Source organism: Zootoca vivipara, chromosome 6, assembly GCF_965207765.1.
Source record: "Zootoca vivipara chromosome 6, rZooViv2.hap1.1, whole genome shotgun sequence".
NCBI classification, from domain to species: Eukaryota; Metazoa; Chordata; class Lepidosauria; order Squamata; family Lacertidae; genus Zootoca; species Zootoca vivipara.
The window spans coordinates 91,163,498-91,189,127 of record NC_142589.1 but is presented as its reverse complement, the minus strand read 5'-3'; the positions used below and the strand labels follow the sequence as shown (position 1 = coordinate 91,189,127).

The window sequence follows — 25,630 nt, the reverse complement described above, 5'->3', positions numbered from 1 at the left end:
CAATCACCCCCTCTGACTATCTGATTGCTGTTTGTGGTGGGATCAGCCACGTGGATAGAGAGAAACGATAAGCCTGCCTATCAGATCTCAAGTCTAGACTGTGGCTTCTTGGGGAAGGTGGAGTCCAGAGAGTGGAGGAAATAAAAGCTTAAGGAGTCAAGAGGCTGAAGAGTTAAGCGCCAGGCACCTCCCTCCTTGGCAAGCATCAAGATGTGGAGACTCCGCCAGACTCTTCTGCTGCTGCTCCTGTCCGCCTCCTTGGCCCAAACAGGTGAGCAAAACCACCATGGCAGATGCACTATGGCGTTCCTTCTCTCTGAAATTCTCCTCCCAGCGGTCCTTCCTCCTCTGGTCACAATTTGACTGTCTGTCTCCAGGCACTGCAGTTGTCTGCAAGGGATGTTTCCTATGTTCAGGGTGTGGGTGCCCTTTGCTAGTGTTGCCATTATGGCACCATCCATGAACCAGAGGCAGGAATCAGCACGGGGTACTGAGGTGATCTGCCATTGCTGGGTGGCAAATGCAATCCAGAGTCATTCCCTTTGTCTCCAGTGAATCCACTGGATTCCCCAGCAAACCAGGATTCCCATTCATTTCCTTTCTGTCTTCCCTGATTTATTCCAAGCCACCGGTTTTCCAAACTAAAGAAGTAAACAAATCCATGGGGATCATTCAATAGTTCATTTCACAAAGGGGATAAAGGGAATTCTACCTTCAGGAACAGAGTACCTGGTGAAAGTCAGATGGGCTTGCTGATCAGTAGGTCAGTGGTTCGAATCCCTGTGACGGGGGTGAGCTCCCGTTACTCCATCTCAGCTCCTGCCAACCTACCAGTTCAAAAGCACGTCAAAGTGCAAGTAGAGAAACAGGTACTGCTCCAAGCGGGAAGGTAAACGGTGTTTCCGTGTGCTGCTCTGGTTCACCAGAAGTGGCTTTGTCATGACCTGGAAGCTGTACGCCAGCTCCCTCGGCCAATACAGCAAGATGAGTGCCGCAACCCCAGAGTCGGTCACAACTGGACCTAATGGTCAGGGGTCCCTTTACCTTTACTAGGAGAAGACTGTAGCCCAGTAGGTATCATGGGGGCAATAGCCTTGTGCTGATGTGAGTTTTAAGTTTGCAATCTGCATTTTTCTAAGCTGATTTCAGACAACAGTTCCTGGAGGCCTCCTGTTCTAGTAGGGCACAGACTGAAATCTGAGTTGGGCATGATAAGAGGGGAATCTGTGCTGAATCAATACAGGGCTAAGGCTAAGGCTGGGGGATTTACTAACAGAACCCACCTAAATGATCCTATTATTTTGCTCTGCTTTATTCTCCTTGCTTTTTCCTTTGGGAAAAATATTCTGTTGGAAACTGCCCAGAGTGGCTGGGGAAAGCCAACCAGATGGGCAAGGAATAAATAAATGGTGGTGGTGGTGGTGGTGGTGGTTGTACAAGGTCCCAATTTCAATCTGCAACAGCATATCCAGGTTAGAGAGACTCGCATCTCATATCCTTGGGAACTGCTTTTGGCCCCTTGTGCAGGAGAATCCGGAGCTAATGGGTGAAGGGGTTTTCTTATGGCTGCTCTTTACTTTTGCTTCGCTAACTTCCTTGCTAGGAAAACCAATTGTAAGCTCATTGGGACGGTGACCTGTCCCTTCTGTCCCCCAATAACTTTGAATGTGTGAGAGACTCTCTGGAACATGCAAGGAGGAGCAGCAGGAGCTGATCTCTGCATACGGTTCTTGCAGATCCATTGCGGAGTCAGATTGTTGGGGGGCACAAAGCCAAGCCCCACTCCAGACCCTACATGGCTTACTTGAGGGATCCCGAGGGCTGGTTCTGTGGCGGATTCCTGGTGGCACCCCAGTGGGTAATGACGGCTGTGCACTGCAATCGGTAAGTATCACAAATGCCTCCTTGATTTTTAGCAGTGATGGTCATAGAATCATAGACCTGTACAGTTGGAAGGGACTCCAAGGGTCATCTGGTCAGCTAAAGCACCCATGAACGGTGGCACCCTAACCATCAAGGGCCAAGCTGATTGCATGGACGCACCAAGGGAGGGTGGAGCCTGGTCTTTTGCATGAGGGCCAGGAGGGGATTGAGTCCTGGGATCTCGGACACTAACTGATGCTCTGTTTCCAGCACCTATAGGGTCACCTTGGGGGCACATAACATCTCCTTTAAAGAACCCTCTCAGCAAGTGTTCAGCATTGAGGCTAACTACGCGCACCCGAAATATAAAGAATATAACGAAAAGAATGAACCCGTCTTTTACAACGATATCCGTCTGCTCAAGGTAGCTTGCTCCAAGTAATCTCTCCTTCTATCTATCTCCTGAGGTCAGTGACCCTGAAGGCAGAAGGAGCCAAGGGTCTCCCTCCGTCCCAATGTGTGCAGCATAATGAACTAGACAAGGCACAGTTTACCCTGGCATTGGGGGGCCGAAAGTCTCTTCCGTGGCAGCCCTGAAATCATTACATTCAGAGTAGGCGGATGCATGTAGGAGTTTTTATCTAATTTTGAGAATGTTGTTCTAAAAGTGGTTTCAGTTGTATTCTTTTAGAATTGAAATGTTTGCCACAAAGCAGGTGAGGGGGGGGTGAGGGGTGCAGTGGAGAAGCCCCATTGCATTCGCAAGACTCTTGCTGGTACAATCATCTAGTTGAATGTGGGCCATTAATACTACCCATACTGTATTATTATCATTCAGTATTATTAATACAGTCTGGTATTCCCCCCCAAAAAGTGCCCCATTTTAGAGGCACCAGACTTCCACAAGGACTTCCTTAAGCAACACTAAATTAATGAGCTCTCTCCCATCTCTCCTTTCCGCAGCTGAATTCCAAGGCTACCCTGAATGAATATGTTGGCATCCTGAACTTACCCGAGTCGAAAGATGACCTCTCCAATGGGACCCCCTGCAGTGTGGCAGGATGGGGCCTGATTTACACAGACTGGTTACCAGACACACTCTTTGAGACCAATGTCACCATCTCTGGCTGTGGTCGGTATCCTAACATCGATCATGGGAAGGTCTGTGCCGGGAGACCCGAGGAGCCTGAGAATTCTTTCTCGGTGAGACCTAGCAGAAGCAGTGAGTGACGGGATCAGAGGTGGGGGACCTGCACGCCTTCCCCAGTTATGCACCCCACCCTTCTGAGGGATTGTTCACTTCTCCAGGAAAATGGACATGAGCTTGCATCCTGCTAAGAGCTCCTGCCCACTTTTGCTTGTCCCGCTGCTTTCCCGGTTGGGGGGGACCACTCTTTAGAGCTCAGTCGGGGCAAACAGGCATCAAGCTTTGCAGAGCTGATTTATGCTTTCTGAATTAATAGCGGAACTGAAATCTGGTTATCTTTGATCATTGCCAAATAGTTATCCACTCAAATAGTATATCCATAAAGGAGTACATTTGTAGAAAGAGCGCATATAAATGCATGTATTGGAAAAACTAATGTGCAAAAATGCATTTGATTAGAAAGTCATTGCCTACCAAAATGTGTATATTAGGGCAGGCACGTCGAACAGGTAGATCACTGGACGCCTGTGGTAGATGACTGGTAGATCACTGGCTCCCCCCAAAGAAGCTAAACAACTTCAGCTCCCCTAATAACAGCTGAACATTTCTGCCCAACTTTGACCAGAACCCCAAAAAACAGGGCTCTCATTCATAAAAGAAGCACAAAAGGGGGTAGATTACTGCCAGTTTTTAACTCTGTGAGTAGATCGCAGTCTCTTGGGAGTTGACCACCCCTGTATTGGGGAAGATCTCTAGTCCACCAAGATCTCTAGTCAGAATTGACAGATCCAACCAACCGTAACCCGGCAGTTTGCCCTTGTTCAAGCTCCACGAGGTGGATCCAAATGTTCCTCCAACTACCCTCTTTGTTCTCTCCCTCCTCTCCACAGGGTGACTCGGGTGGCCCCTTGGTGTGCAATGATGTGGCACAAGGAATCGTCTCGTATGGCGGTCGCTGCCCTCCATCAGTTTACACTCGTATCGCCCACTACCTTCCTTGGATCCACGAAACCATGTGGTCATGAGGAGAAGAGACATCAGCAACGCTATCTTTGCTTTTCCATGCTTGTGCCTGCATGAATAACCTGCTTGGTTTGCATTCTGCAACAAAACACACACACAGAGAGAGACCCCCTCAATGGCTGTGAAAAAAGGATGATCGATCAGAAGTTTCATACAGGATGGTGTTTGGGCAAGTGCCTTCACTGCCTCCCACCCCCTTGAAGAAAATCCCTCCCCCATCTCCTTCAAGCAGCTCCTCCCTTCTCCCTAATGTAGGGGTGGAGGACCTGTGGCCCCAGATGCTGGAGTTCAACGACATCTGGAGAAACAAAGACTGTCCATATGTGTGGACTGCATCAGGTTCCATAGGTCCTCCTTTACGTCAGGAGAGGAGGACCTGCGGCTCTCCAAATGTTGTTGGACTCAAACTCCCATCAGTCCTGGCTAGTACAGCCAATTGTGAGGGCTGATGGGAGTTGAAGTCCATCAACATCTGGATGGCCAAAATGTCAGCCACCTCTGCTTCTAGATGATTCCACTGGCTCCTCCTCACAGACCTGCCATTGGAACCTGCATTTTGAGACGAGCTCAGGTTGAGCCCCTTGAGGTTGAGGAATGTGGGACATCATCCTCTCAGCCAACAGGGGATGATTCTATCCCATTTCTAAAGGGTTTCCTCTGTGCATTTCAACAGCCCCCCCAAAGATCATTCTAACCTCTAGGATTCCTAGATGCAGATCCAAAACACTCTGGCACCCACAACATCTCACAATTAACCATTTCACAAAACAAACTCCCCTAGGCTGTGGGTTGTTGAGATATATATTGTGGGAATGGAGGAGACATTTAATTCAGCCTGGATTGAAAGTTGAACCTCCCTCACTCACGCCTTCTGAAACTAGGTTCACACCAAAAACAGCCATCCCCCAAATTTAACATTTCTCCAGATTTTGCTGTTCAGGTCTCCAGCCAAGTCATGTGCGTGTGAATGCACATAATGGGGGTAAAGTGTGTCTTTTGATGCATGGAATAGTTTTTTTTTAAAAAAAAAAGCATACCAAAAATGCATTATCTTAGGACAAATTGCTTTGCAGAAAATGTGAATATTTCACACAATTGCATATAAAAGTGTGTATCAGAAGAAATTCACATTAAAATGCTGTTGAATTTTCATGAGTTTCTCTCTCTCTCTTTAAAAAAACCCAGAACACTGCAAATCTATACAGATATGTAGATAACTGAACTTATGATTGGAAAAAGAAACGGGGAGGCACAAAGGTGGACAATTTGTCAATCTGTCCACCCAGAGCAGGGAAAGGTAAAGGAGCTCAGCAGGGACCACTATGGAAGGAATCTCTCCTCAGGGATGAAGATGGTAGAAATTTAAATGGGGGTGGCAGAGAACAAGGCATTGTGAGTGCCAGAGCACAAGACACTAATTCAGAGAGGCCAAATCTCAGGGAAATCTTCAGATGAAAAATGAATTCGAGGAAGCATCTGAAAGAGGAGATGCTGTAGTCATGGGTGACTTCAACTACCTTGACTTAGACAGGCTGCATTTGTGTCCCTGCCATAACCAAGAGGTAAAATGTCTAGATGCCCCAAAGGAATGTGTCCTAAAACACCTGGCAATCTCAGGGGGACTCAGGCGGGACTTCCTCTTAAGAGGGACCCATGATGCAGTGCAAGACGTCAGTATCATTGAACCAGTTGGGAGCAGTGACCGTAGTGCTATTAAACTAAGGACACACCTACAGGGCCAGTTGCCAGGAACAGCCAACACTTGAGGAAGTGATCCAAAAAAAGGGGGGGGGACCAAACAGGCTGTAAGCCTGAGGGATAAGTAGTGACTTAGATGCTTGGTGGGAAGCCAGCCCACCCAGAGAACTGCTGAACAAAACAACTGAAGGGAAAGGGGTTGATAGGCATCACTTGTAGTGAGGGTGTGTCCCCATTAGCTCCAGATAAACAAATAAAACACCATGAAGACGAGACGAGCAGCTGGGACGATGTCTATGCACTCGGTCAGTGTCCTGCCCATACCTGCCAAGTTGCGGTCAGCGAAATAAGGGACCGGGAGGAAATAGCAGACCGGAAGTAGCGCTGCCGCCATTTTGGAACTGGGTGGAGCATGCTCAGAAGTGACTTTTGATCCTGCTTTGTCCAGTTCCAAAATGGCCACCGCGCCAGAATAAACCGGGGGGAAACAAAAAAATCCATTTTTTCAGCTAGGAACAGCTGGAAAAACGGGGGTTTCCCGGGGAAAACGGGAGACTTGGCAGCTATGGTCCTGCCTGCCACTGCAGCACCTGCCTCTGCCAAGCCTGCTCTGACCCTGCTGCTTGCCTGGCTCTTGCATGTGCACCAACTGCCCTGAAAAGGCCCTGACCATCCTGAAAAACTCTTTGGCCATCACGGCTCCTCATGTTGCCACACAAAGACCAAAAATCCCCAAGGGGCCATCCCTTCAGTACTGATTTGAACTCCTTGCTCCAGCCTGGGAGGAGGAGGAAGTGGAGGAGGTGGAGGATGGGGCAGGCAGTGAAGTTGAAGGAGGGCCAAAGCCCTGGAACCACCAGGCTCTGAGGTGGTGACCCTGCGGGAGAAAGTGGTTGTGCTGGAGACGGAGCTGGGCACCTGCCAGAGCCACCTGGCACTGGGGAAGAAGCAGTGCCTCAAAGCCCAGGCCAGCGTCCCTATTTGCCCCTGGGGAAGGTTGGAGGGTATGTCATCTCCTGAGACACATGGATGCCAGCAAGTCCCAGTGCAAGAAGCCAGCACTGAAACAAGCCAAATCTCTGATTTGGGGAGAGAGGCTTGGATGGTGGAGCCCAGCACTACATGGAGAAGAGTAGACAGATTGGTGGGGATCTCTCCATGTTTGACTTGGATCACAAAAAGCTCCTGATTTCAAACCCTCCCCTCCCCACAACTAGGGAGGGGTGAATCTGTTCGTTGGTGTGTCTCCCAGTTTCTCCTTTTCCCAATATTCGGTTCAAAACACCACATATACACATCAGCTTGCAATTAAAAACACACACACACACATTTGTGTGGATGCATTAGCAGTTTATTGTGAATTACTCTTGAGATACAGAGTTGCATGCAAGTTTGCCAAACGAGCACATCTTTGCAAAGCAATTTCCCCTAAAATAAGGCGTTTGGGGCAGGCTCCTTTCACTGCTATGCACACTGATAGCCACACCTCATTCCAGTATCTGCATTTATGTGCACTAGACTTGCCTGGAGAGCCGAATTGCAAAATTCAGAAATGGGCGAATTTGAAAGGATGGCTGCATTTCATAACTTATTCCAGAAAGTGTGAATGAGGGAGGTTCAATCTTACCTTTGAGATGAATTTAATTTCCCCTTTGTCCCTCTGGTACGTCACCCCAACCAGTAGCCTGGAGGAGTTTGGCATGTGAAATGGTAAACTGATAACTTTTAACTGCCCCCCTCCATGCATTTTGGTGCCAAGTTCTTTTGTATGAATGTACTGGAATCCTAGAGCTCAGACCAGTGTATTGGACATCGTGGAAATGCACAGCGGAAGTTCCCTAGGGCTGAAATGAAATGCCTCCCGTTGAACAGGATGAGAAATTCCCACAGTCCTCGCCCTCCAGTGTCCCAGAACACAAAGTCCAAATCTATGCCAATGTTATAGGCTGAAGAGGGAGGATGGAGTGGAATCATTCTAACGTGAGGTGTGGTTAATCTTTTGGCCATCCAGATGTTGTTGGACGTCAACCCCCATTGCCCCGTATTGGCCATGTTGCCTGGGGCCGATGTTGTCCAACAACATCTGGAAGGTGACAGGAGCCAAGTAACAGGTAGGTAGCCGTGTTGGTCTGAGTCGAAGCAAAATAAAAAAATTCCTTCAGTAGCACCTTAAAGACCAACTAAGTTTATATTTTGGTATGAGCTTTCGTGTGCATGCACACTTCTTCAGATACACCAAGGAGCCAAGTAGTTTTCTTAAAGGAGATGGGGAGGGACTGAAGGAACTTGTGGAAACCTAATCATGTATGAAACACCTGATACTTTTTGCAGCTGTTGAGGGGGGGGTCAGTGTGTGTGTGTGGTTGAAGGATTCAAGCAAAACAACTTATGTAGCAAACAGAAGCATTAAAATTAAAAAGCATGAGGATGTTGCTGCTCGTTTGTTCTCTTCACCCAGCCATCAGCCCTCACAATTCGCTAAACTAGCCAGGACTGATGGGAGTCCAACAACATTTGGAGAGTCACAGGTTCTCCTGTACTGATCTAAACGAGGACCTATGGAAGTTCATGCTATCCAAACATTTGAACTTCTGGGGCCCACAGCTCCTCCGTCCCTGCATTAGGGGAAGCAAGGGAGAAGGAAGGAGTTGCTTGAGGGAGATGGAGGTCTGTGGAGCTCAGGGAGAGAGTTCCAGGCATATGGGGATATTGAGGGAGAAGGGGCAGAATGGCTTTAAGGGAGAAGAAAGGACTTTGGGTCACCTGAGGACAGGAGACCTGGAGGAGCAAAGATCCCGGGAAGAGGGCTGCTAGGAAAGAAGGGTGGAAAGCAGGTGGCAAGAGGGTGAGAGGGGTTTTCTTCAAGGGGACGGGAGGCAGTGAAGGCACTTGCCCAAACACCATCCTGTATGAAACATCCAATAGATCTTCCTTTTTCGCAGCCATTAAGGGGTCTCTCTCTCTCTCTCTCTCTCTCTCTCTCTCTCTCTCTCTCTCTCTCTCTCTCTCTCTCTCTCTCTCTCTCTCCCTCCCTCTCTCTCTCTCTCTCTCTCTCTCTCTCTCTCTCTCTCTCTCTCTCTCTCTCTCTCTCTCTCTCTCTCTGTGTGTGTGTGTGTTGCTGCAGAATGCAAGCCAAGCAGGTTATTCAGCAAGCAGAAGCATTAGAAAAGAAGAAGCCACAATGTTACTGCGAGTGCTTCTGCATGGTTTCCTGGATCCAATCAAGGTAGTGGGCAACACGAGTGTAAACTGCTGGAGGGTGCGAGGGATTGAAATACGAGGCGATTCCTTGTGCCACACCATTGCACACCAAGGGGCCACCTGAGTCACCCTGTGGAGAGGAGAGAGAGAACAAAGATGGCAGCTGGGGGAACATTTGGATCCACATTGTGGCGAAATCTGGAGCTTGAACCAGGGCAAACTGCCAGGTTACTGTTGGTTGGATCAGTCAATTCTGAGTGGATATCTTGGTGGACATTTCCCCCAATATACACATTTTGGAGGGCAATGTCTTTCTAATAAAATGCATTTTTGTACATTGGTTTTACCAATATATGCATTTATATGTGCTCTTTCTGCTAATGCATTCCTTTATGTATATATTATTTGAGTGGAGAACATAGCTGCCAAGTACCCTGTTTCCCCCGGGAAACCCCCCGTATTTCTTACCGTTTCCCGCAGGTGTCCCGAATGGCAAAATTCCCCCGGATTACAGAGCTCCTGCCGGCGGCCATGTTCTTATGGCGCCCCGACGTCGCTTCTACGCATTTCCGGACATGCGTAGAAGCGACTTCTGGCGCTGTGGACATTTTGGAAATGGGCACAGTGACATTGGAAATCACTTCTACGCATGTCCGGAAGTGCGTAGAAGGGACTTCCGGTGCCACGGTGCTGCTGATCCCGGATTTTTCAATCCAGAACTTGGCACCTATGGTGGAGAACTATTTGGCTATTATAAAAGATAACCAATTTTCAGTTCCACTACCGGTATTAGTTCAGAAAGTATAAATTAGCTCTGCTTGTGTTCAAAGTGTGAACCTGACCCAGGGCGGCATCCCATGATACTATGAGACACAACGAGTGTTGATTTCAGTGGGTCTGCTCTCAGTAGGATATAGGGCTTGCTTGTCCCGTCTGAGCAGTTTCCCCCTTGCCCCACTCCTTTTCCAGGGAAAACCACCTCTTTAGCTCTAAATCGGAACAAACAGCAATCTGCAGAAAACTCCTTTCTTGTTTGCTCCAATTCAGCTCCTCAGAGCGGTTTTCTCCTGGAAATGCGGCGTGACAAGAAGAATTGTGCAGGAGCCTTTAGTAGGATGCAAGCCTTAATAACTCTAGCTTCCCTTTTGGGGACCCTTGGAGCCCCTGTGAAGCATAGAAATGAATAGCATCATTCGACATCCACCCCTGGGAACTGGCATACATTTTATGAAGCCACTGGATTGGTCATTGGAAGGGCATAGCTAGCTGCTCTGGCACTCGGAGCAGTGGGGGCAAGGCGGGCTGCTCACAGGGGCCCCACGGCGATCCAAGCATGGGGGTGGGTGGGTAAGCCGCCCAGGGGAGCGGTGCCACGATCCACCCAGGAGGGCGCTGCAGAGAGCTGCCCACGGAGCCCGTCTGGCGGACGCAAGCCCCACGCTGCCGTTCCGGGCAGCGCGCGGCCCCGAGCCACCACGTCACTCCCAGGAGAGAAACGAGGCTCAGGCATGCTTCAGGCCAGGCCCTGTGGTAAGTGCTGCCCCCCTGGTGTGCCATTTTGTCACCCCTCAGGGATGACACCTGGGATGCCCCACCCCCCGCATCCCCCTTCCTACGTCCCTGAGACCAGGTATAAGTAGACCGGCATCTGCCCATGTGTCTTCTGCTGAAGAGGAGAAGGATCCCTCAAAAGGGTGGGATCGATAACTGGGGAAGGTGTGCAGCTCCCCCACCTCTGATCCCGCCACTCGCTGCTTCTGCTGACTCTCACCGGCAAAATAGTCATCGGCTTGTAAGGGCTCCCGGCACAGACCTTCCCACCATCGATGTTATGATGCAGTTCCCCACATTCCCGATGGTCATAGATGGTGACATTGGTCTCAAAGAGTGTTTTTGGTGACCAGTCTGTGTAAACCAGGCCCCATCCTGCCACGCTGCAGGGGGTCCCATGGGAGAGGTCACGGTTGAATGTGGGCAAGCGCAGGATCTTGACATATTCATTCAGAGTAGCCTTGGAATTCAGCTGCGGAAGGAAGAGATGGGCGACAGCTCATTGATTTAGTGTTGCTTAAGGAAGTCCTTGTGGAAGTCTGGTGCCTCTAAAATGGGGCACTTTTTGGGGGGGAATACCAGACTGTATTAATAATACTGAATGATAATAATACAGTATGGGTAGTATTAATGGCCCACATTCAACTAGATGGTTGTACCAGCAAGAGTCTTGTGAATGCGATGGGGCTTCTCCACTGCACCCCCCACCCCTCACCTGCTTTGTGGCAAACATTTCAATACTAAAAGAATACAACTGAAACCACTTTTAGAACAGCATTCTCAAAATTAGATAAAAATTCATACAAGCAGCTGCCTACTCCGAATTTAATGATTTCAGGGCTTCCACGGAAGAGACTTTTGGTCACCCAATGCCAGGGTAAACTGCGCCTTGTCTAGTTCATTATGCTGCACACATTGGGACGGAGGGAGACGCATGGCTCCTTCTGCCTTCAGGGTCACTGACTTTGGGGGGTAGATAGAAGGAGAGATTGCTTGGAGCAAGCTACCTTGAGCAGACGGATATCGTTGTATATGATGAGTTCATTATTTTTGTAATAGTGTTTATATTTCGGGTGTACGTAGTTTCCCGCAATGCTGAACACTTGCTGAAATGGTTCTTTATTGTGGATGTTATGTGCCCCCAAGGTGACCCTATAGGTGCTGGAAACAGAGCTCAGTTAGTGTTGGAGATCCCAGGACTCAATCCCCTCCTGGCCCTCATGCAAAAGACCAGGCTCCACCCTCCCTTGGTGCATCCATGCAACCAGCTTGGCCCTTGATGGTTAGGGTGCCACCTGTCATGGGTGCTTTAGCTGACCAGATGACCCTTGGAGTCCCTTCCAACTGTACAATTCTATGGTTTTATGACCATCCCTGCTACAAATCAAAGAGGAATTAGTGAGGCTTACCCATTGCAGTGTGCAGCCGTCATTACCCACTGGGGTGCTACCAGGAATCCACCACAGTCAAAAATCCCATTGGGATACTTCAAGGCAGCCATGTAGGGTCTGGAGTGGGGCTTGGCTTCGTGCCCCCAAAAAATCTGACTCCACAATGGATCTGCAAGAACCGTATGCAGAGATCAGCTCCTGCTGCTCCTCCTTGCATGTTCCAGAGAGTCTCTCACACATTCAAAGTTATTGGGGGACAAAAGGGACAGGTCACCGTCCCGATGAACTTACAATAGGTTTTCCTAGCAAGGAAGTTAGCGAAGCAAAAGTAAAGAGCAGCCATAAGAAAACCCCTTCATCCATTAGCTCAGGATTCTCCTGCATGGACTGCCAAGAGTGGCTCATTTTGGAATTGAGATACGAATCTCATAATGTCATTATTATGATTGTCGGACCAACTCTGCATTACAAAGGTGTCTGCTAGCAACATCACCCCTGCCATGTGGGAGTCCCTTGAAGACAACCACCATGCCTGGGAGAAAACAGTCAAATTGTGATCAGAAGGAGGAATGACCACTGGGAGGAGAATTTCAGAGAGAAGAAATGCCATGGTACATCATCTGCCATCGTGCTTTTACTCACCTGTTTGAGCCAAGGAGAAGGACAGCAGCAGCAGCAGAAGAGCCTGGCGGAGTCTCCACATCTTGATGCTTGCCAAGGACGGAGATGCCTGGTGCTTAACTCTTCAGCCTCTTGACCCCTTAGCTTTTATTTCGTTCACCCTCGGGACCCCACCTTCCCTAGGAAGCCACAATCTAGATTGGAGATCTGATAGTCAAGCTTATCGTTTCTCGCTAGCTACGTGGCTGATCCCACCACGAACAGCAATCCGATAGTCAGATGGGTAGATTGGAACAAATGAGAAATGGGGTCATCCCGGAATTGGATACTGTACAGTACTTTTTAAGCAAAGTTTATGAAATGAGAGGAGCAAAGATAATTCCTTAAAACAAAATCAGAGACCAGCTTTTGGCAAATTCAAGTGGCTGTTACTATTTTCTTCTCCTTCTCCTTCTCCTTCTCCTTCTCCTTCTCCTTCTCCTTCTCCTTCTCCTTCTCCTTCTCCTTCTCCTTCTCCTTCTCCTTCTCCTTCTTCTTCTTCTTCTTCTTCTTCTTCTTCTTCTTCTTCTTCTTCTTCTTCTTCTTCTTCATTAATTAAATTTTTATACTGCCCTTCTTTCTGACAGGACACTGGATTCCTAATGGTTTCTGTGGTCACTTGGTTTAAAGGGGCAAAGAGACTTTTCTGTCTGTTTAGTGAACTGATTAAGAGACGAGGTGATGGTGGTTCTGCGCTGAATTCATATGGTCTTACATGTCAAGGATTGATGAGCAACTGGATTCAGATGCACAAATATAGGATCATAGAATCATAGAGTTGGTAGAGACCACAAGGGGCATCCAGTCCAACCCCCTGCCAAGCAGGAAACACCATCAAAGCATTCTTGACATATGCCTGTCAAGCCTCTGCTTAAAGACCTCCAAAGAAGGAGACTCCACCACACTCCTTGGTAGCAAATTACACTGCCGAACAGCTCTTACTCTCAGGAAGTTCTTCCTATTGTTTAGGTGGAATCTTCTTTCTTGTAGTTTGAATCCGTTGCTCTGTGTCCGCTTCTCTGGAGCAGCAGAAAACAACCTTTCTCTCTCCTCTATATGACATCCTTTTATATAGTTGAACATGGCTATCATATCACCCCTTAACCTTCTCTTCTCCAGGCTAAACATACCCAGCTCCCTAAGCCGTTCCTCATAAGGCATCGTTTCCAGGCCTTTGACCATTTTGGTTGCCCTCTTCTGGACATGTTCCAGCTTGTCAGTATCCTTCTTTAACTGTGGTGCCCCAAACTGGACATAGTACTCCAGGTGAGGTCTGACCAGAGCAGAATACAGTAGTACTATTACTTACTTCCCTTGATCTAGATGCTATACTCCTATTGATGCAGCCCAGAATTGCATTGGCTGTTTTAGCTGCTGCATCACACTGCTGACTCATGTCAAGTCTGTGGTCTACCAAGACTCCTAGATCCTTTTCACATGTACTGCTCTCAAGCCAGGTGTCACCCATCCTGTATTTGTGCCTTTCATTTTTTTTGCCCAAGTGTAGTACTTTACATTTCTCCTTGTTAAAATTCATCTTGTTTGCTTTGGCCCAGTTGTCTAATCTGTTAAGGTCATTTTGAAGTGTGATCCTGTCCTCTGGGGTATTAGCCACCATCCCAATTTGGTGTCATCTGCAAACTTGCTCAGGATGCCCTCAAGCCCATCATCCAAGTCATTGATAAAGATGTTGAATAAGACTGGGCCCAAGACAGAACCCTGTGGCACCCCACTAGTCACTACTCTCCAGGATGAGAAGGAGCCATTGATGAGCACCCTTTGGCATCTAAACTAGCCAAGTATTCTTGTACTACCTCCTTACTTATTCTGGGCTGTGTTTCCCCTGCTGAATCATCTGCTCCATATTCTTCAGATTGGGCATTGTTTTCTTTTTTGGAGAAGACTGAGGCAAAAAAGGCGTTGAGGAGTTCTGCCCTTTCTCTGTCCCCTGTTCGCATTTCACCATCTTCTCCTCTGAGTGACCCCACTGTTTCCTTGTTCTTCCTTTTGCTACGGACATACCCATAAAAGCTCTTTTTGTTGCTTTTAACCTTTCTGGCGAGCCTGAGTTGATTCTGTGCTTTAGCTTTTCTGACTTTGTCTGTACACGTGCTGGCTATATGTTTGAATTCTTCTCTGGTGATTTCCCCCTTTTTCTATTTTTTGTACATATCCCTTTTAAATCTTAACTCAGTTAAAAGTTCTTTAGATAGCCACCCTGGCTTCTTTAGGCACCTTCCATGTTTCCATCTCATTGGTATTGCCTGAAGTTGTGCTTTTAATATCTCCCTTTTAATAAACTCCCAACCATCATGAACTCCCTTCCCTTTTAGTATTACTGTCCATGGGATTTCACCCAGCGTTTCCCTAAGTTTTCTGAAGTCGGCTTTCTTAAAGTCTAGAATTTGAGTCTTAGTATGCTTGGTTGCTCCTTTCCGCTGGATAATAAACTCCAGAAGAGCATGGTCACTCCCACCTAATGATCCTGCCACTTCTACCCCACTAACCAGGTCATCAGTATTGTTTAGGACCAGATCTAAAATGGCTGATCCTCTTGTTGCTTCTCCCACTTTCTGGACAATGAAATTGTCTGCAAGGCCAGTGAGGAATCTGTTCGACCTTATGCTCTTGGCTGAGTTTGACATCCAACAAATATCAGGATAGTTGAAATCCCCCATTACTACTATCTCACTTCCTTTTGAATGCTTGGCCATCTGTTCCAGGAAGGCATCATCTGTGTCCTCAGTTTGGCTTGGGGATCTATAGTAAACTCTCACAATGAGATCACTGTTATTTTTCTCTTCCTTAATTTTGACCCATATACTCTCAACTTGGCTTTGAAGTTTTAAATCCTGGATCTCTTCACAGGTATACACATCCCTGACATATAAAGCTACTCCTCCTCCTTTCCTGTTTGGTCTGTTTCTCTGAAATAGATTGTATCCCTCTATTACTACATTCCAATAATGAGACTCATCCCACCAGGTTTCAGTGATGCCTATTGTCACAGTGGCCGGATGGGGCTACTTCAGAGTAACGACTCTACACCGCTCTGCATTTTATCTTTTTATTGGTGCTGTGTATTTACAGTGCTAAAGGTAGAGCTATTTACAGAGACACATCTTCTCAGCTTGAATCAGTACCTCCGAATGGCGTTTGGCGCGTCTTTCGCCAGCATAACAACTTGGGGAGACCCATCCTCTTTCCCCTACGCTTTTTGCGCAATTCCGGAGTTGGGGGGATGGGTCTGCCCCCCTTTCTTCCTCCTTCCTGTCCCACCTGGGACGATGGCTCCTCTACCCTGCTAGAGCCTTGGACCCCACTTCCTGTTTCCCCACTTGAGCTGGAGCTTTCCCTGCTTTCAGCCGCGCTCTGGGCTGGGCTGGAACTCAGGAGGGGAGGGACTTCGCGATAGCCCCTGTCCCTCACACCTATTATGTCGTATTTAGTTTGCTGTACCAAGAGCTCAAGTTCATCTTGTTTATTTCCCATGCTCTGTGCATTAGTATACAGACATTGAAGACCGTTGATCATTCCCCCATGTCTCTTATTTAAGGATATTTTCCTCCCACCACTAGGTCTGCATGCTGCTTGCTCCATTTGGTCCTTGACATTTGGATGATCATCTTCAGCATTTGATAGACTCCTACCTTCAGGACCACTGTCTCCCTCCCCCACATAAGTCAGTTTAAAGCCCTCCTGATGAGGTTTTTTTAGTTTCATGGCAAAAACATTCCTCCCAACTTTTGTGAGTTGCAGCCCATCACTTGCCAGGAGTCCATCTTCAAGAAGCTGCAGACTGTGATCTAAGAATCCAAACCGTTGGCGGACACCTGGCTTAATAGCAGTACATGTGAAAAGGATCTAGGGATCTTGGTGGACCACAAACTTAACATGAGCCCATAGTGTGATGAAGCAGCAAAAAATGTTCGTGCTATTCTAGGCAGCATCAACAGAAGTCAAATGTCTAGATCAAGGGAAGTCATTTGTTGTTGTTGTTTAGTCATTTAGTCGTGTCCGACTCTTGGTGACCCCATGGACCATAGCACGCCAGGCACTCCTGTCTTCCACTGCCTCCCGCAGTTTGGTCAGACACATGTTAGTAGCTTCGAGAACACTGTCCAACCATCTCGTCCTCTGTCGTCCCCTTCTCCTTGTGCCCTCAATCTTTCCCAACATCAGAGTAGTTTCCAGGGAGTCTTCCTCTTCTCAGGAAGTGACCAAAGTATTGGAGCCTCAGCTTCAGGATCTGTCCTTCCAGTGAGCACTCAGGGCAGATTTCCTTCAGAATGGAGAGGTTTGATCTCCATGGGACTCTCAAGAGCTTCGTCCAGCACCAGAATTCAAAAGCATCAATTCTTCAGTGATCAGCCTTCTTTATGGTCCAGCTCTCACTTCCATACATCACTACTGGGGAAATCATAGCTTTAACTATATGGACCTTTGTCGGCAAGGTGATGTCTCTGCTTTTTAAGATGCTGTCTAGGTTTGTCATCGCTTTTCTCCCAAGAAGCAGGCGACTTTTAATTTCGTGACTGCTGTCACCATCTGCAGTGATCATGGAGCCCAAGAAAGTAAAATCTCTCACTGCCTCCATTTCTTAAGGGAATTCATAGTCCCACTCTATTCTGCATCCGTCAGACTACACCTGGAATATTGTGTCTAGTTCTGAGCACCACAATTTAAGAAGGATGTTGACAAGCTGGAAGGTGTGCAGAGGAGGGCGACCAAGTTGATCAAGGGTCTGGAAACAGCCATACGAGGAGTGCTTGAAGGAGACGGGTATGTTTAGCCTGGGATTACCTTCCAACTCTAAGATTCTATGAACTACTTAAAGGGCACTTTCAAGTGGCCTTTAAGAGCCGATCTGGGCAGTTCACTGCCCCATAAGTTGCAGTTGTGCCCTCCTGCCTCAGCTGTGCCATGAAGGTGGCTTGCCCCAATGTTTTGTGTCTTGCCTGATTATTTTCTCTTATGTCGGGGATACCGGGGGATCTGGGGGCCTGGCCATACAACAGTAGAACTTGCGGGCGTCTGACAATGATGGATGTTGGGAGGCTGGGAGGTGAGTTCCAGAGTTTAACTATGCACTGCTTGAAGATGACCTGCTTTTGCTCTGTGCTGAATCTTTGCACATTCCTCCTCGCCAATTCCAGTGGGCATCATCCATTGCGGACCATGTCCTTTTCTAACTAGAGGTTCCCAGAATGGAAACAGTGACCTTCTGCATGCAAAGCAGGGGATCTACCACCAAGCTAAAGGCTCTCTCCCCATATCAAAGATTTTACTGGCAGCTGCTCTCCCTTGGGATGGGTGGGGCGGAAATCAGGGAGCCCAATGGTTGGTCAGGGAGAGAAACTCCCTGCTTGAGTTCTGTAAGGGGCGACACAAGAGCTACAAGCACAGCAAGCGAGCAAATGCTTCACGCTGTTATGGCTGCCATCATCCCATTTGTCCCATTTGTTTGGGACCTCTGGCCCTCCAGATGTTGCTCTACTGCAGCTCCCATCAGCCCTAGCAAGGGATGGGCAGCTCTGCCAATTCCGGGTTCAATCCGCTTCTCCTTTCCCCAGTCTCCTTATATGGCCCCAACAGAACCAAACTGCAGAAATCGTTTTGCTATCCGATTGCCATCAATGGGTGGGGTCTGTCACGTGGCTGGAGAGAAAAGATAAATGTGTTGAAATCCGCCTATCAGATCTCAGGTCTAGATTGTGGCTTGCTGGGGAAGGTAGGGCCAAAAACACTACGGGTTCAAGAGGCTGAAGAGTTAAGCGCCAGGCATCTCCTTTCTTGGCAAGCATCAAGATATGGAAATTCTGATAGCCTCTTGTGCACGTCCTGCTCCTTGACCCAAACCAGGGAGCAAAAGCAACAACCCACCGATTGCCCATGTTTGCTGCAGCTGATGGGAGCTGGAGTCAAAGGTGGCAATATGTGGAGCTGTGGTGGCCAAAGGCTTTTCAGGGTGGTCAGGGCCTTTTCAGGGCGGTTGGTGTGCATGCAAGAGTCAGGCAAGCAGCAGGGTCAGAGCAGGCTTGGCAGAGACAGGTGCTGCTTTGGCTGGCAGGACACTGACCGAATGCATGAACATCATCCCAGAAGCTCTTCCCATCCTCGTGGTTTTTTATTTGCTCACCTGGAGCTAATAGGGACACACCCTCACTACAAGTGATGCCTATCAACCCCCTTCCCTTCAGTGGTCTCGTTGAGCAGGGGGTGTTCAGAACTGGGCACAGTATTCCAGGTGTGGTTTGACCAAGGCAGAATAGAGCGGGACTATGACTTCCCTTGATCTGGACATTATACTGGACTATGACTTCCCTTGATCTGGACATTATACATTAGCTTTTTTCCCTGCTGCATCACACTGTTGGCTCATGTCAAGCTTGTGGTCCACCAAGACCCCGGGCTCCTTTTCACCTGTACTGCTAGTAAGCCAGATGTCCCCCCATTCTATATTTGTGCATCTGGTTCTTCCTGTCTAAGTTGTGCCCTCTTGCCTCAGCTGTGCCATGGAGGTGGCTTGCCCCAATCTTTTGTGTCTTGCCTGATTATTTACTCTTACTTTGGGGAGTTGGGAGGTCTGGGGGCCTGGCCACGCAATGGGCATGCATCAAAGATTAATATTGGGAGACTTGGAGTGAGTTCCAGAGTTTAACTATGCACTGCATGAAGAAGGCATTCCTCCTTGCCAGTCACAATGGGCATCATCCATCACTGACCATGCCCTTTCTAACTAGAGCAATTGAACATAGGACCTTCTGCATGCGAAGCAGGGGATCTTACACCAAGCTAACAACTCTCTTCCCATATCGGAGATTTGGCCTGTTCCACTGGTGGCTGCTGTCCTTTGCGATGGGAGGGAAATCAGGGAGACCAACAGTGGTGCCATATTCAAGCTCGGGCAGAGAGGCAGCACCTCCCAGTTTCCTCCCCATCCTTCTCCCTGCTGAATTCCAGAAGGGGCAACACAAGCGCTACAAGCACGGCAAGTGAGCAAATGCTTCACACTGTTATGACCGCCACCATCCCATTTGTCAACAAGTTAGGAACCTTTGGCCCTCCAGATGTTGCTCTACTGGAGCTCCCATCAGCCCCAGCGACGGATGGGCAGCTCTGCTAATTCCGCGTTCACTCTGTTTCTCCTTTCCCAAGTCTCCTTATATGGCCCCAACAGAACCAAACCGCACAAACCATTTTGCCATCAATGGGTGGGGTCTGTCACGTGGCTGGAGAGAAAAGATGAATGTGTTGAAATTCGCCTATCAAGTCTAGCTTGTGGCATTTTGGGGAAGGTGGTGCCAAAAAAAGCTACAGGGTGAAGAGGTTGAACAGTTGACCACCAGACATCTCCTTCCTTGGTAAGCATGAAAATGTGGAAATTCTGACAGCCTCTTCTGCTCCTGCTCCTTGGCCCAAACAGGTGAGCAAAAGCAACAACTGACCCATTATCCCAGGCCATTGGCCATTTTTGCTGCAGCTGATGGGAGTCCAGCAACCTTTGGCGGACCAAAGGTTCCCAACCGTTCTCCAAATCTCTGGACTCACCCAAGTTCCACCGATCTCCTCCTTGTCGTCTGGATCAGAGGAGGTGAACCTGTCACCTTCCAGATGTTGTTATACTCCAACTCCCATCAGCCCCAGACAACATGTCCAATACGGGGTGATGGGAGTTGAAATCCATCAACATCTGGATGGCCAAAAGATTAGCAGCACCTCATTTTAGATGATTCCATCTTCCTCCAGCCTACCTCTTCAGCCTAGAACACTGTCATAGATCCATCATTTGGATCCCGCGTTCTGGGACACTGAAGGGTGAGGATTGTGGGAATTTCTCACCCTGTTTAAAACTCTCTCCATATCGGAGATTTGGCCTGTTCCACTGGTGGCTGCTGTCCTTTGCGATGGGTGGGAGAGAAATCAGGGAGACCAACAGTGGTGTCATATCCAAGCTCAGGCAGAGAGGCAGCTCATCCCAGTTTCCTCCCCATCCTATTACCTGCTGAACTCTACAAGAGGCAACACAAGCGCTTCAAACACAGCAAGCGAGCAAGTGCTTCATATCCACAGGTTAAGTACCTTCCCCTCTCCGGATGTGGCTCTCCTCCAGCTTCCATGAGCCACAGCGAGAGATGGGCAACCTTGTCATTTCCGGGTTTCCAGGCCCAATTCAAGGTGCTCAGATGCTCATGACTTATAGAATCATAGAGCTGGAAGGGACTTTGTGGATCATCTGGTCCAACCCTCTGCTAGGCAGCTATGTTGACAGCACATATCACAGGCCTTTTGGATGGAAACAACACAGGCTGAACCTCATGTACGCAACACACACATTCTCTGCCAGGTGACTGTGCCCCCTCCCTGTGCACAGGTGACAAATCGACAAAGGCCCTCCTTGCCAACCCACCTCCAAAGGGAAGAGCAGGCGGCTTGGATTCCCATGTCTGCATTTCAACACTGCCAATTCCGAGTTCAGCCTGTTTTCCTTTTCCCCAGTCCCCTTATCTGCCACCAACAGAACCTTACCGCACAAACTGTTTTGCTATCCGATTGCCATCGATGGGTGGGGTGGTGGTCTATCACGTGACTGGAGAGAAAGATAAACATGTTGAGATTTGCCTATCAGATCTCAAGTCTAGATTGTGGCATTCTGGGGAAGGTTGAGTCCAGAGTGTGAAGGTAATAAAAGCTACAGAGTCAAGAGGCTGAAGTGTTAAGCACCAGGCATCTCCCTCCTTGGCAAGCATCAAGATGTGGACACTCTGCCAGGCTCTGCTGCTGCTGCTGTCCATCTCCTTCGCCCAAACAGGTGAGCAAAAGCACCAAACAGGTGCTTCTCTCCACACTCCCCCCAGTGGTCATTCCTCCTCTAGTCACAACTTGACTGTCTTGTCTCCAGACACGGCAATCCTATGCAAGGGATGTTTCCTACATTCAGGGTGTGGGTGCCCTTTGCTAGTGTTGCTGTAATGGCACCATCCATGAACCAGAGGCAGGAATCAGCACGGGGAAGTGAGGTGATCTGCAATTAGGTAAAGGTAAGGGGACCCCTGACCATTAGGTCCAGTCGTGACCGACTCTGGGGTTGCGGCGCTCATCTCGCGTTATTGGCAAAGGGAGCCAACGAACAGCTTCCAGGTCATGTGGCCAGCATGACAAAGCCGCTTCTGGCGAACCAGAGCAGCACACGGAAACAGCGTTTACCTTCCCGCTGGAGCGGTACCTATTTATCTACTTGCACTTTGACGTGCTTTTGAACTGCTAGGTTGGCAGGAGCTGGGACTGAGCAACGGGAGCTCACCCCGTCGCAGGGATTCAAACCACCGACCTTCTGATCAGCAAGCCCTAGGCTCTGTGGTTTAACCCACAGCGCCACCTGCGTCCCATTACTTGGTGGCTAATGCAATCCAGAGTCATTCTCTTTGCCTCCAGTGAATCCACTTGATTCCCCAGCAAACCAGGATTCCCATTCATTTTCTTTCTGTCTTCCATGATTTATTCCAAGCCACCGGTTTTCCAAAACTAAAGGAGCAGACAAATACATGGGGATCATTCAATGGCTCATTTCGGAAGGGAAAATTAGGGATTCTACCTTCAGGAACAGAGTACCTGATGAAAGCCAGATTTTGGGGTGAACACTAGGGGAAGACTTTGTGCTGAATTGAGTTTATAGTTTGCAATAGTATCTGCAATTTTATCTGTGGATTTTAGACCACAACAGTTCCTGGAGGCTTCCTGTTCTATTATAGCAGACTTAAATCTTGAGTTCGGCATGATAAGAGGGAAATCTGTGCTGAATCAATACAGGGCTAAGACTAAGGCTGGGGGATTTACTAACAGGTTTTAGTAACCCACCAAGGTAAATGATGCTGAGTGGGGGTTGGACTAGCTCATGTGATCCTATTATTCAGCTCTGCTTTATTCTACTTGCTTTTTCCTTGGGGAGGGGCTGCAGCTCAGCAGAAGAGAAGCTGCTTTGCATTGCACAAGGAGCCACCTTTGGCAATCCTTGCAGGAGAATCCTGAGCTAATGGACGAAGGGGTCTTCCTGGGCTACTCTGTGCTTTCGCTTCTCTAACTTCCTTGCCAGGAAAAGGAATAGTAAGCTCATCGGGATGGTGACCCATCCCTTTTGCTCCCCCAATAACTCTGAATGTGTAGAAAACACCCCAGAACATGCAAGGAGGAGCTGATCTCTGCATACGGTTCTTGCAGATCCATTGCGGAGTCAGATTGTTGGGGGGCATGAAGCCCAGCCCCACTCCAGACCCTACATGGCTGCCTTGAAGTATCCCAATGGGTTTTTGGCCTGTGGCGGATTCCTGGTGGCACCCCAGTGGGTAATGACGGCTGCACACTGCAAAGGGTAAGCCTCACTAATCCCTCTTTGATTTTTAGCAGGGATGGTCATAGAATCATAGAATTGTACAGTTGGAAGGGACTCCAAGGGTCATCTGGTCAGCTAAAGCACCCATGACCGGTGGCACCCTAACCATCAAGGGCCAAGCTGGTTGCATGGACGCGCCAAGGGGTGGGGTGGAGCCTGGTCTTTTGCATGGGGGCCGGGAGGGGATTGAGTCCTGGGATCTCCGATACTAACTGATGCTCTGTTTCCAGCAACTATAGGGTCACCTTGGGGGCACATAATATCTACATTGAAGAACCCTCTCGGCAAGTGTTCAGTGTTAAGGCTAACTACCCACACCCTGAATATAACATGTTCACCACCTCAAACGATATCCGTCTGCTCAAGGTAGCTTGCTCCAAGTAATCTCTCCTTCTATCTATCTCCTGAGGTCAGTGACCCTGAAGGCAGAAGGAGCCAAGTGTCTCCCTCTGTCCCAATGTGTGCAGCATAATGAACTAGACAATGTGCAGTTTACCCTGGCATTGGGTGACCGAACGTCCCGTCTGGGGCAGCCCTGAAATCATTAAATTCGGAATAGGATGTTGCTTGTAGGAGTTTTTATCTAATTTTCAGAATATTGTTCTTAAAATGGTTTCAGTCGTATTCTTTTACTATTGAAATGTTTGCCACAAAGCAGATGGGGGGGGGGGTGCAGTGAAGAAGCTCCATCGCATTCGCAAGACACTTACTGGTACAACCATCTAGTTGAACGTGGGCCATTTATATTATCCATACCGTAATATTATCATTCGGAAATATGAATACAGTCTGCTACTTTTTTTGCCCAAAGTGCCCCATTTCATAGGCACCGAAGTCCCCCAAGGGCTTCCTCAAGCAACACTAAATCAATTAGCTTTCTCCCATCTTGCCTTTCTGCAGCTGAATTCCACAGCTACTCTGAATAAATATGTCAAGACTCTGAACTTGCCCAAGTCCAGTGGTTACCTCTCCAAGGGGACATCCTGCAGTGTGGCAGGTTGGGGCCGGGTCTACAAAGACTGGTCACCAAAAACACTCTATGAGACGAACATCACCATCTCTGACTGTAGTCACTACGGGAATTGGTATCCTGACATCGATGATGGGAAGGTCTGTGCTGGGAGACGTGATGAGCCTAATGATTCTTTCAAGGTGAGGGGCAGCAGAAGCATTAAGCGATGGGATCTGAAGTGGGGGACCTGCACGACTTCCCCAGTTATGCACCCCACCCTTCTGAGGGATCGTTCACTTATCCAGGAAATTGGACATGCGCCTGTATTCTGCTAAGGGCTCCTGCCCACTTTCATTTTCCCGCTACTTTCCCAGGGGGAAAACCACTCTTTAGAGCTCAATCGGGGCAAACAGCCATCAAGCTTTGCATGGACTGCCGTTTGTTCCAATTTAGAATGTAAATAGTTGGTTTTCCCTGGGAAAGGAAAAAGTGGATGAGCCCTAAGTCCTACTGAGAGCAGACCCACTGAAATCAACACTCAGTGTGTCTCATAGTATCACGGGATGCCAGCCTAGGTCTGGCTCACATTTTAGACACAAGCAGAGCTAATTTATGCTTTCTGAACTAATAGCAGAACTGAAATTTGATCATCTTTGATCATATAGTTATCTTTGATCAGTAGTTCTCTGCTCAAGTAATATATACCTAAAGAATACATTATCAGAAAGAGCACATAGAAATGCATATATTTGTAAAACTAACGCACAAAAACGCATTTGATTAGACAGACATTGCCTACCCAAATGTGTATATTAGCGGAAATGTGCACAAAGGTCTCCACTCAGATTTGACAGATGAAACCAACCCTAACCCGGCACTTTGCCCTGGTTCAAGCACGAGAGTTGGCCACAACGTGAATCCAAATCTTCCCCCAGCTGCCATCTTTGTTCTCTCTCTCCTCTCCACAGGGCGATTCGGGTGGCCCCTTGGTGTGCAATGATGTGGCACAAGGAATTGTCTCGTATGGCTATTCCTGCCCTCCTGGAGTTTACACTCGTGTTGCCCACTACCTTCCTTGGATCAAGAAAACCATGAAATTGTGAACAGAAGAAGCAACCACGACGACATTGTGGCTTCTTCTTGTTCTAAGGCTTCTGCTTGCTGAATGACCTGCTTGGCTTGCATTCTGCAACAAAACATGCACACACACAGAGAGACCCCATCAATGGCTGTGAAAAACACAAAACCCCACAGTATCAGATGTTCCCAACAGAAAGGTGTTTGGGCAAGTGCCTTCACAGCCTTCGTCCTCTTGAAGGAAATCCCTCTCACCCTCTGCCTCCTTGTTTCCCAACAGCCCTCTTCCTGGGATCTTTGCTCCTCCAGGTCTCCTGTCCTCAGGTGAACCAAAGTCATTTCCTCTCCTTTAAACCCATTCTGCCCCTTCTCTCTTGATATCCCCATATGCCTGGAACTCTCTGCCTGAGCTCCACAGACAAAACTCCCCTAGGCTGTGGGTTGTTGCGATAGATTGTAGGAATGGAGGAGACATTTAACATTTAGTCTGGATGCATTGAAAGTTGAACCCCAATCATTCACACTTTCTGAAACAAGGTTCACACCAAAAACAGTCATCCTTGAAAATTAACATTTCTCCAGATTTTGCTGTTTCGGCTTCTAGCCAAGTCATGTTTATGGGAATGCACTTAATGGGGGCAAAGTGTGTCTATTGATGCCTGGAATAGTTTTTTTTA

The 25,630-nt window shown here is 48.3% G+C and overlaps 3 protein-coding genes across 5 annotated transcripts in view; 1 reads left to right on the top strand and 2 right to left on the bottom strand.

The window, feature by feature from the left end:
* The window catches only part of LOC118086037 (mast cell protease 2-like), a 76,587-nt gene that overhangs the window by 24,364 nt on the left and 26,593 nt on the right, over nucleotides 1–25,630 (bottom strand). The gene's annotated exons all lie outside the window — the stretch shown is intronic.
* Nucleotides 1,695–24,979, top strand: LOC118086039 (granzyme H-like). Its single transcript, XM_088670977.1, has 4 exons — nucleotides 1,695–1,884; nucleotides 2,134–2,287; nucleotides 23,825–24,076; nucleotides 24,845–24,979. The coding sequence occupies exons 1-4, from the start codon at nucleotides 1,796–1,798 to the stop codon at nucleotides 24,977–24,979; spliced, it is 630 nt and encodes a 209-aa protein (XP_088527103.1). The 5' UTR covers nucleotides 1,695–1,795.
* On the bottom strand, nucleotides 6,849–12,037 carry LOC118086038 (mast cell protease 2-like). Its single transcript, XM_060275216.2, has 4 exons — nucleotides 11,893–12,037; nucleotides 11,491–11,644; nucleotides 10,704–10,955; nucleotides 6,849–9,062 (listed from the first exon to the last, which is right to left on the bottom strand). Exons 1-4 carry the CDS (start codon nucleotides 11,982–11,984, stop codon nucleotides 8,916–8,918), a joined length of 645 nt encoding a protein of 214 aa, XP_060131199.2. The 5' UTR covers nucleotides 11,985–12,037; the 3' UTR covers nucleotides 6,849–8,915.